The sequence below is a fragment of the Cyprinus carpio genome, chromosome B16 (assembly GCF_018340385.1).
Source record: "Cyprinus carpio isolate SPL01 chromosome B16, ASM1834038v1, whole genome shotgun sequence".
NCBI lineage: Eukaryota > Metazoa > Chordata > Actinopteri > Cypriniformes > Cyprinidae > Cyprinus > Cyprinus carpio.
This window is the reverse complement of record NC_056612.1, coordinates 15,593,037-15,605,189: the sequence shown is the minus strand read 5'-3', so window position 1 is coordinate 15,605,189 and position 12,153 is coordinate 15,593,037. Positions and strand designations below refer to the sequence as shown.

At 40.5% G+C, this 12,153-nt stretch overlaps 1 protein-coding gene across 4 annotated transcripts in view; it reads left to right on the top strand.

The window, feature by feature from the left end:
* Positions 1–258: 258 nt before the first annotated feature.
* LOC109054926 (ETS domain-containing transcription factor ERF-like) overlaps positions 259–12,153 on the top strand; it is a 76,246-nt gene continuing 64,351 nt past the window's right edge. For 3 of the 4 annotated variants that reach the window (XM_042741054.1, XM_042741052.1, XM_042741053.1), the window contains exons 1-3: positions 1,332–1,469; positions 4,424–4,511; positions 4,921–4,960. Coding sequence is in view for 1 of the 4 variants with exons in the window: in XM_019118273.2 (XP_018973818.1) it covers positions 968–1,469; positions 1,876–3,275 (1,902 nt within the window). In the remaining 3 variants the exon portion in view is untranslated. Of the gene's footprint in view, positions 627–952; positions 1,470–1,875; positions 4,380–4,423; positions 4,512–4,920; positions 4,961–12,153 lie in introns of those variants that run through there. The other variant, XM_019118273.2, reaches the window with a different exon arrangement.

Below are 12,153 nucleotides of genomic sequence, written 5' to 3'. Positions count from 1 at the left end.
TCTAAAAATGAGACTAATGAGAATAAAATTACCTACTGCTGTATAAAACCAAAAACAGTAGCTGCACATTTGACTTAAATTGAGTTATGATTGAAATTAGGTGTCTTACTCAGTGATCTGTCTTGTGTTAGGTGGATTTATCTCTATTATATTAGATGCTAAGAAAACGGTATGAAAGTATTGTTTTTACGGACATTTACGTGATTTTAATGAGTTTACAATTATTTTACTGGGAAGTTTTAAATATGTCCGCTAAAATCTTAAAAGAAAAAAAAGGTTCAGGTACTTTTATTTTGAAAAGCCGCGTCAGCCTGGACCTTATTTTGAAACGAGTTATTGTTGCTGGCTTAACCTAGTATTAAGCAGCATCGATATAACGTATTTCAGACCTGAAAAAAGGGGTCAATGCAAACTGCTCCAGGTCTTTTATAGCTATACTTTCACTAGTATTACTAGACGAGTTGGTGTGATTTTAGCGGTGGATGTGTAAGACGCCTGTGTGAGCTGCAGGATGCTGTACGCTGAGGGCTGTGACGGTCCACAGGACAATCATCACAGTCTGCAGTCCAAGCGAATATTCATTGCAGCCTGAATGCAGCAGATTATCTAAAGGTTTAGTTTTTCCGGTAAGAACATTTTGTGCTTTATTTAAGTCAACACGACAATTCTGTTTCCATCTGCATGTCTGCAACCCGCTAATATGAGCTATTGTGAACCTGGGCTATTATGAACCTTCATGATGAAACATCCCTGCTGAAAAACACAAACCAGCCTTACTTTGTTTAAATTCAGATATGTTACTTGATATTGGAATTTGAGATTAGAGAAGAGAAGCCTCCACCTATTCGTTTGCGTTATCTTTAAAAAATAAGAAATTATACTTCTAATAATATAATAGTATAAATGCTATACCAGTAAACTATGTTATTGTCCTTCTCAAATATTTCTTTAGGTTGTGCACAAGAAGATGAAAGCCAACTTGCTAAAGAAAAGAAAATCATCCAGAAAAAAGAAAACCAAAGAACTGCCAAATTGTGAAAAAGAGCCATTGCCAACAAATGGTGATGGCATTCGTACTGACACGAATGCAACCAAAACATCTAATGACACTCGGGACTGTGCTATGGACACCTGTCCTGAGGTCACACAGATCAAACCAGAAGAAGGAGAGCTGGAAGCTTTGGGAGTCCTGACGGTGTCCTCTGAACAACACCAACAACAGAAGCAGCAGAAATTCAATCTGCAGCCTCATCCTCCTGCTTTCAGAGCATTCGTTCCAAAGACAGAACCAGACTGTGTCCCTTTAAACCCACCTAGTTTTCAGGTCAAAACTGAGCCTGGCATTTTTGAAGTGCTTCAGAGAGAGTCTACTCTCATTGTGAAGGAGGAGAATGACAGCTGGAAGGAAGTGAAGCTTGAGACGCTAGATGAAAATTCTGTGGGTGATTCGGGACTGGAGAAAAACACAGGTAATAAATTTATTTAATTTGCCCGATCTTATAAATCACACAGGTTACATGCTATTAAAATTGACAGCAAGAGGCATGCTTTGAAAAATCCTGTAGTTTTGAATTTTTTTTAAGTTTTATATTTTATTTTAAGTTTGTTCTTTCATTTTAGTATAGTTTGATTTTAATTTTTTTTAGAGTAGTATTAGCGTTTATATATATATATATGTGTATGTATGTATGTATGTATGTATGTATGTATGTCTGTGTGTGTGTGTGTGTGTGTGTGTTTTTTCTAATTGCTGGCTGTTAATTGATTGTAGATGACAACCTAAACCTAAGAAGATTCACTTGACTTGACATTTGACCACACAAGACTGTTTCTTTATCAGTTGGCATATTTTTGTGTCCCTTTTCCTCTCCACAGCTTCCTCCTCCCTGATTTTTCCGTGTCCTCATTGCTCTGTGACTTTCACTGACTTTACATACTTGGACAAACACCTCAAATGGTGCCATCGAAGTGAATACCTAGCATGGGTGAAAAACCACAAAGTCTACAACTGCTCTAAAATATCCTCCGGGATGCTCAGCTGCTCATCGTGCCACTATCGATTCTTCTCTCAGAGGCAGCTGGAGACCCATGTGCGCAAAGCCCACCTCCCTACACCCAAACCTATCCGAAAACGCTACACCTGCCCACAGTGCGATCGCAGCTTCGATTACATCGGCAACCTGAAAAACCACTGCCGCAGATGCCATGGCTTAGCCACGGAGTGTAAAGGTGGACAAATTAGCTGTGCTAAATGCGGTCAAAGCTTTGCTGGAGTCTGGGGTCTCGGACCACATCGCTGCCATGAGGAGGAGAAGAAACACGAGATGGGTGTCGAGGAACCCATTTGCATGGACCGTGGCTATTTGTGCCGAGACTGTGGCAAGAACTGCTCTACACTTCAGTGCCTGACGATACACAAACGCATTCATACTGGCGAGAAGCCGTGCGTCTGCGAAGACTGCGGCCGTGGATTTCATGATATGGGGAGTCTGCGGAATCACAAAGTCATACATACAGGAATCCGGCCATACAAGTGTCCAGAATGTGATAAAGCGTTCGCAAGGATGGCCCACCTCAGATGTCATCTGCGAACCCACACGGGTGAAAGGCCGTACCCTTGCCCCCAGTGCGGGATGAGATTCAGCCACCGATCGACGCTTCTCATCCACCAACAAGTTCACTCCAAGGAAAAACCATTTTCATGCCCAGACTGTGGCAAAATGTTCTCCGCTCTGAGGTACGTGAAGGTCCACCAAAGAGCGCACAACTCGGAGCGAATGCTGCAGTGTAGAGAATGTATGAAGACGTTTTCACGGGAGGATGTGCTTAAGAAACACCTGCGCATTCACACGGGCGAGCGGCCGTACCAGTGCAATGTCTGCACCAAACGTTTCGTCCGCATCTCGCACCTGAAAATCCACATGCGAACACACACCGGCGAGAAACCGTACTGCTGCGAGCAGTGTGGCTCCAGCTACGCTCAATCCGGCGATTTGACCAAACACATGAGGAGACACACAGGGGAAAAACCCTTCGCCTGTTCTGACTGCGACCGCCGCTTCACCAACTCGGGCGACCTGAGCAAGCACAGGCGCAGTCACACGGGCCACAGGCCCTACAAGTGTACGGAGTGCGGGAAGAGTTTTCTCATGCCCCAACACCTGAAAATACACAAACGAACACACACGGGCGAGAGGCCTTACAGCTGCCCACGGTGTCTCCGCACCTTCACTCGCTCGCACCATCTTTCTCAGCACATGGAAAAGCACACATAAGGCTGGATAGCTGCACTACTTCTGTCTAATCTCAGTTTCATTGAGGAAAATGAATTGAGCGTTCATCGACAAATTGGATATCAGTTTACTTCTTAAAAGTTACTGAATCCAGATGCATAGTCTTCCTTTCTGGACTGACTGCCCTTAAAGTTTTAACATTATAGCTATTTTGCATGCTCTACTCCATTGGAGATATCAGTCGAATAGAATTAATGTCTTACAATTATTTTTGTTAATATGGGTAGTAAATCTGGCAAATGAACTGTAAGGAACAAGCGTTGTTAGCATAAAGTAATAATTTAAAGTTCATATTTAACCATTTAAAGACACTGTTGGCTCACAAGAATGAATGAAGATGTGAGTTTTACTTCTGCTGTCGCTTAATATTCTATGATTATTTTAATAAAAATCTGTGAGCTGTATGATGGAACCATTTAAGGGCCTCATCATCTAGAATTTGAGGTCTTTTTCTGTACAAAAGGCATCTGCAAATATGAATAAAAGATGAATGTGAGGCAAAATTACAGAATTTTTATTTGTTTCAACACATTGTAGTGGTGATTTTAGAGTTCCATTAATTCAATTTTGTGTTAATATGAAAGTATGTACTATTGCCTCTTATTCGTTTTTAATCATATTTTCAGGTGCCTTGTGTGCAACAAAAAAGCTATTTTGTATTTGCTATCCTAATGCTTTATGAAGGGCACTGTAAATCTGTTGAATTGCGTGTTAAATTTTCACCAAGTAAATACTGTAATGGGTTGGTTATTTTTCAGTTCATTGTTGTAGTTGATCCATTTAATGTCACTGTTCAATGCCAAAGTATTCTGAGAGTAAGATCATTTTATTATTGTGTCCAGTTAAGATGAAATAATTTTACATTTATGCTTTGAAGCACTGGTATTCCTGATGTAATATAAAAAAATGAGTATGAAGGTTTAAGATATATAAGTTCACTGTTTATTTTGAAATAGACGATGACATCAAATGAGTTGCGCTAAATAAAACTTAACGCAGTGGTTACGTCATTGTATTGGCTTGAACTGTGCATCTGAAACTGTATTCTTCTTATCTTAAAACAGTAAATACAATATGCAAACCATGGCCAATTTGTCTAAACCATTGTCTTTTTTGTCTTTCCTTCTCAGCTTGTGCACAGGCAACCAAAGCATCATTGCAGTCTGTGCAAATGCTCAAAGCCAATAGATGGATCACTTGGTCAAAGGGCCCAAACAGGTCTGCTTCAGTCAATGTTGGGGGAATAGCCCTATTATTTTTATGTCTGCGATTACGAGGACAGCAGCGTGACTGGTGAACCGACACAGATAACAAAGATGTATTTAGGGCTAAATAATATTGAGTCTACCTTTGTTTAAAGCTGGAATCAATACTTCTTAAAGCATGTCCATTTTTCATTTAGCAAGTCTCTTGTCTGAGAGGAGGGTCAGGGAGATGTATAGAAGGGAGTGTGTTTTAATTCTCTCTGTTGCTGTAGTAATAATAATTGTCAGAACAAGCAGGGCTCCTAAAGATTGGGTGATAGGGAGGTGAGCCAGATGCACAAAATTAATAGATTTTGAAAATTGAGACAGATTACATGACAGGATTTTTTTTTTTTTTTTCACATGATTTTCTTGTTTTACAGGGTACGGACAGAAATGACCATTGGAGACAGGGTAACATAGGTAAACCTTTTCAGTTTTTGAGTTTATGCTTTACAATCACTACTTCTGTATTTCAGTAGTCATCTCAGTCACTCTCTAAAGAACCTAAACGTTTAGAAATGGCCACAAACGTTACATTTTGGTAGCAGTTCCTCCTGTGGGGCACCAGGGGGAAACAGATATCTGTCAAAGTGTGCTTTTGGGAATTAGGATGTGCTTTGGTGCCATCTGTCTCTCTCCTGTGATTCTCACTCTTCCCACAGTGCTACAACCTGCTGGGTTACTTCACACAAACAAGTGAAAAAGTATAACAGCTTCTAATGCATAATGTGCATTTCTGTTTGTGTTACTCCCTCGTCTCCGTGTCAAATTATTATCATAAAATCATACTTTTTCACCCAGAACTCGTTTGTGCATTCCGTTTGTGCAATGTCCATTTTAACTAATTGCCTCAAACATGATATGCTCTGAGTGGATGGAATCAGGATGGTCTGAAGCTAAAGAGAGAGAGAGAGAGAGAGAGTACTCATCATACACTAACGATTTTCTGTGAACTGCGACTGCTCAAAATCTGCAGACTGGTGTTGACTTGGCAACTAGCGTTGACACCAACAGACAAATCAGGGCAAAAATCTATGTAGAAGTAATGTAGTGAATTCCAGCCTTTAATTTAATACATAGCTACTATGCTAACAAATGTGTTGACTTGTTTTCTGAGATCATAGTTTGATCTTTGACCTGTGATATGACCTGTGTTCTTTTGTAAAAATGCTCCATCAACGGTCATTGCTGAAACACTAATACCCTTATTTACAGGCAGTTTTCTGACTCACCATCTCTCGAATACTCTAAAATTGAATTACTTCAATGTTGAATTAAATAAGAGCCCTCTTGCACATTTTTTTTCCCATCTCCAATTTTTTATATGTAATTCCAGCAATCCAATTTTCTCCATATTTTCTCTCAATACTCTTGTCAATTTGCTGAAGGAACACATTGTTGGCTTTGGTGTGCCGGTGTCACAGTGTCGTCTCGCTGCAGTGGTTTTTGCGCTTGTTGGCCTCAGAGGTCAGTGTGTGGGAAGAGCCGCCGGCTTTTGGGGTATTCAGGGGGCTTTAGGGCGGCTGCGTCTGTGTCCCTTTGGGCTCAGCCAAGCCCAAATCCACTTCTCTCATTCATGAAAGGGTTACAACAGAGGTCAAATCACCACTTTTCACTCCCTGCGAATAACACAAGCCTTGCGTGAGGGATGGTTTATGTAGGCGTAGATAAAACTGTGTATTTTAGGTGTTTTTTTTGGTCATGGTACTTTCTTGGCACGTATTAACTGCCTGAAAGCTCAGGCGCACAGAAGACAGTGAAAAGATGCTGTGGGTTTTGCTAAGGGGAGGAATGTTAGCACAGAAAACGAGTAGGGTCGGTGTTGTCGAACTCGAAATGAGGAGCTTCTCATTTTCGATTAGCGTCAAGGCGCACACAATTGCCATCTTTTTATATGTTGTGCGGCTCCCAGCACTGGTGCTTCTCATATAGCCCCAAATCTACAATCCACAACTGCTTCTTTCTTCTCCCCAGTCCACCCTTATGTCCTAACCTTTGGCTCTGGGTGTCTGTTTAGCACAGGGATAGAGATGTGGAGGGTGAGGGAGACTGACAGTGTGCGCTCCCCTACTCAGTAAATATGAACTGCACCCAACAGACAGCCTCATTTATCACAAGGGAAAGAGTGCGGGAGGGAAGGAGAGAGAGAGGGAAAAGGGATAACCGGCTGGGACGATGTGGCCTCAGCAAGCAGAAAGAGAGTGCGGGGATGAGAGACACGAGAGTAAGGAGGGGAAGACAAGAATAACACAATAACTCAAGCGAACGTGGGAGGAGAAAGACGACAAGCAGACGTGATGTTTAGAGGAGTCAAATAGTGGGATCAAAAGAATGTAGTTAGAAGAGAGGAGGTGTGGGAAACGACACAGGCCTGCTGAAATACTGTGAGTGAAGAAGAGAGAGCAGAGACCTGACAGTGTGACCAGATGAAGTGCTTAAAATAAAATAAACACGTTTGTGATTATTCTGTAGGTGTGAGCAGATCATAAGAGAATAAGGTAAAGTGAGACCGAAGGGAACGACGGAGCTGTGCCTAGGGTCAGTGTAATGAGTAAATCTCATTTTGATCTGCAGAGAATGAACTTATTAACGGATCACAACCTGTAATCTGGCTGTGAGTGTGGATCCTGACAACTCTGCTCCAGTTGATAAGGCTTTAATCCTCAGTGCTGAACACAGGAACTGACCACAGAGACCAAAGGTGACTGAGCTTAAGTTACTGACTTCAGAGTCATTATCGTATGTGCTCAGTCAGACACTACTGCTTGCTATCGCAATTAAAGCACTAAAGGTAAAAGTTCCAAATAGCTGATGATCTTTTCTACAGGCCTGGCTATATTAAGTGTCATATACATACTGAAGCTGCAAGCTTAATGGGCCCAAATTTTGCTTCAATCTTTTACTTTTAGTCCACCGTATGAAGAATTTTTGGGTATAATATGTCACAGTTTACTTTATTTTGCTATCCTCACTTGCATAAATGAACTGTGGTGTCCTGCACCCACTAGTAAAAAGATATCAAAAATTATATCTGGTGTCTGAATAATTTTTAGTTTGACTGTATCTATCTACACAATTGAATGTGTTTCAGTACACTTGCTAAAACGCTGCACAAGCAAATGTATTAATGGTAATTAATATTTCAGTGTGGTCCATCACCAGCTGCTTTATAGATTTCTGCATTAAAAAATCTATATTTATTTTATGAAGCAGCAAACTTATCTGTATTTACATTTACTGTATCAGAGCCTTCAGGATTTAAAATTATTCAGTGATATTATACACTCATTTCTGTGCATAGCACATGGCAATCACAGTCATGATATAGTTAATATCCTTGGCAATAAGATCTTTTAAAAGGGTCAGAATACTTGTAATTAAGGGCTCCTTTAATGAACCGCCTGACTGGACTAATATCCCATAATTGGCGCTAATAGCTGCTAACTCAAAGCCAATTGTCTGCCAATAAGAACCTTGTACATAGCCCTCCAGTCTTCGTTATGGTCAGTATCTGACCTCTGCATTCCCAAAGACTGAAGGGCAGATTTTTCATCTTTGCATTCAACTGTTTTCCCCCTTCATTTTTAAGAAATTATATTTTTACTATCAGACTGCTACTAATTTAGATCAAAGTTAGGAACCAAAGTTTTACTAAATAAAATGTTCAAGAAGCACATTACTATTAATTTAATGGCCTTGCAAAGTCAACATTATAATATTATGTAAACTACATTAATATGGTACTGTATGCTTGTTGTTATGATCCCTGTTCTCTGTCCACTGAAGAGTCCTAGACCTGAAAAAGGTTGAAAACTTCTGACTGAGATGGATTAGGGAATAGGAACGGTAGTACTGTAGGCTGTTCATAGGTCTACGCCTACGGCAGAGTTTCTGTTGACTTATGCCACTGCTTGCTACACATTGTTATGTTACAGTATGAGCTGAAAGGCTTCAAGCAGGTCTATAAATTAAATCAAGGCCACGATAAGGAAATTGACAGAGAGAGAGTAGTGCCCCAATGAAAGCAATTGGATGCTCATAAAACGATCCCTGGTGGGCCCTCTATATCTCTTTTCTTGTGTCCATCTTCCACTTTTCCTCTTGTCAGTCCTTCTTTTCCCACTTCCAGCACCTCACTTAGCTCTTATACTATTTACCCTGTTAAATTTTTCCTTTTTGCTGTGTTAATTTGCCTCCTATTTCTATGTCCATCTCTTTCCTTTTCTGTGTTTACCACATTTTGGTTTTTCTCGCATTTTCATGTTTTCTCTCTCTCCATTTCTCTCTGTATGAACCCCCACTCCACGGAGAGACAGGAGAGAGGAAAGATGATGTGTGACAGTTGCTATATTTCGATCTTCTGTCAGTGAGATTAATATTGACACAGTGTGTATCTTACCAGAGGCCTGTTGACTGTGTATGTTGTGTATTTATTCATTATTCTAGGTTGGGGCATTTTTCTCAAGAATCAGACAATAACTGATGTGTGGACTTAGAGAGAGTATATTGGTGGCCTGAAACGAGTCGATATGGTCACATCTGGGCTTGTCTTAACCATCGTCTTTGTCTCCATGGGGTGGCTGCAAAGTCAAACCTTGTTGTAGTTTCATGGGGTTTGAAACACCTCATGTTTCACTGACTAGATACAGTCAAAGTTTTCAGGGAAGATGTAGCCTACCAGATAATTCAACATTTTAACTACTTTGTGTGTTTAAATGATCCGGCTGTGCGAGGATTTGGCGATTCTAGTTACAGAATCAACTGATCAATTATTTCAGCATAATTATGTTGAATGCACTTTGGCTTTAAAAAAAAAAAGTTGCCCAAATGTCCCTTCAGTTTTTACTATAATAGGAGAATTGGGTTTCTGACATTTTATGTTAATATTATTGTTTTTATTCAATGTAATTTCACACCAAAGTTGGCTGCGAAACAGAAAGGATTCTGGAGATAAACAAATAGAAACAAAAGAGGAAAAGAAAGAGTAGGAGAAGTGCAAGAGCCCAAGGGGGGAAACAGTTGTCGCTGGAGACTTTTATTGACTTTCCCCCCTCTCTTCAATCGCACGTGACTGGAGCACGCGCAGGGGCCAACAGATAAATTCACAGAGAGGGGCTGAGGAAGAGAGAGAAATGGGAAAATAAATTACTCTGGAAAGATATGACGATGGGCTACATGTGGCTTTAAATCTAAAAGGGAATTCGCGACACACTCGACCAATTTGTCACGGCGCTTTTTACCCTTCTCTCCATGTCTTTTGGTTACTTTTTCTTTATTATTTTTCCACATCTTCAAAATACGTATAAATACATGTGTTTTTTCTCTTTTATCTGTTTTATCTAATAATGAATAATTATGGTTCACTGAAATGACTAACATGCTTTATGTGAATTTCTGACCACAATAATTTAGTTACTTTTAATGGAAAGAATTTGGACTTTTAAAGTAAATATTCTTTTAAAATACAACATGTTTAAACAAGGTTTTAATAAAATAGAATTTTTCATCGAACGGTAGGCTACATTGCTGAAAAATCGATAAACCGTAACTGTAATCGCGGTTGATTGAGGCGGTAACCATGGCAACTGTAGGCGAAACCGCTCGAATAGATTGCGTAATCAGATACACAAATCTAATTCTATGTTATTATTTTAATTAAAATTTAAATGTGTATAACCAAAACTTTCCTATTCACTTTTTAAGCTTTCTTTTAAAAAAGTCAACCCAGGCACACTGTTGGGAGTATTGTGAACGTGTTTAAAAAAAAAAAAATCATTTTGTCTTGTTTGATATGCCCGTTTACAGTTTCTGGAAAGATCCATATGTCTATCACCCCATTCCATTTGTCCTTCCCTCGATCTCGGATTATGTGTAATACACCGTCATGCCCCATCCCCTAGCCTATAATATCTATAACAGCCAAAGAAGAGAGGGAAATGAGATGCAACAAGGGAAAAAGAATGAGATGGACTTAAAGTGAGGGATAGCTGGAAAAGGGGGAGAGAAAGAATGGAAAAGAGAAAAGAAAGAAAATGCGGTCTTAAAGTATACCCCCCTCTTTTATTTAATTTAGACGCCAGGCGAAAATCGATCCTGCCATTCGATACGCAATCCGAATCAAGGCGAATTAAGCGGGCGGAAATTAACTCTGAAAATATTTTTGATGGAGTGGCTTGTAGTCTCTCGGCCAAATGGACTGCAAAGTGGAACAAATGACAGGGGCCTAGTGGTGGAGACAGCGGCGCTCCATCTTCCATTAGGGCGTAATGGGATAGGTCCAGCCCCCTAGCTCGACTCGGCTGCATTAATCAAAACAGCCTCTATATGAAGATTTATGGTTCTCCCAGCGTCGCCGCTTCACTTCAGTGCCGCTGAAGCCGGAGCCAGTTCTTGTGTGTTTCTCTCGCTCTCCCTCCCTCTCTCGCTGTCGCTCTCTCTTATGCTGTGTGGAGGTGTTATCGAGAGACCTTCTCCCTCCTTATCTCCTCCTTTTTTGTTAGACGTAGTACTAGTATACTTAAACAGAAACACGTTTTTCTCCTCGGTAATCGTATCGTGTCATCATATGCACGAGTGTACGGTGTAGGCTATTTCTCATCCTTTTACAATGGCAGGGGTCAAAATCCGGAATTCCAGTCTAAAAGCTGAAATGGATGTTTTTAGACAGACTATCATAAAAAGTAAACACAAGCTTAAACCAAGACACAAGCCTCTCAAAATTCCTTCCATAACATGATTACACAAGCCTCTCAAAATTCCTTATGTTGATTGATTATGAATTATAGATGTTGATCTTACTTGGCAAAATCATGGCGACCTTCAGCAATGAGTAATTTTTCTGTATAGTGTATTTTATTTAGTTTTTCGTGATTGGGTTTTAAAACTGTTTTTGTATGTAAACTTTATTTTTTATTTTCGAGATAGTGTTAGTGTGAGAGAGAGGCAGATAGAGGAGAGCTGAAGTAGTGGAGAGACTTTTGACCAAGAGGGAAAAGCTTGGGTCTGGTAATTTTTTAAAATCACATAGTTGGTTTCAGTTTTTGTCTCCCCCCACCTTTTTAGTCCTAGAAAGTCCCATCTCAATGTTTTATTTCTTTTGTTTTGATCCAATCTCTTTACCTCATCTAGCTCTGTTGTTTTCCAACATCTCTTTCTCATTCCACCCCCTTCCAGCCCAAACTCTCGTACTGCAGAGCCAAATGCATGTGGAGACATCTCTATATCCCTCCATCTATCTCTGCTTTCCTCTTGCCCTGCCTCCTTTCCTTTTTCTTTACTTTGCTTTCTTTTCCTGTGCACAGAGGGGAAGCCGGCTGCCAGTTTTAGTCTGCCGAAGGGTTTATTCAAATTAGAAACGCTTCAATCTCCTTATCCCCTCTCCTCTCCCTCATGCAAGCACTCACTCTCTCACCTGCTTTCCGTGGCTCCCGTCTTCCCTCAGAAGTCTCCAGAGCCAAGCTAGTTTAGGGAGACGATGTTTGTGGAGAACTGGGAGATGAGGGGAAGGAGAGGTTAGGAGGAAATCAGGGAGGGAGCAGCACTGACAGCGTTCAGATTTGTCTGGAGGGACCTGTTAGCCATTTGGTTTCTCGTCCCTCTCACTTTCTTGTCTG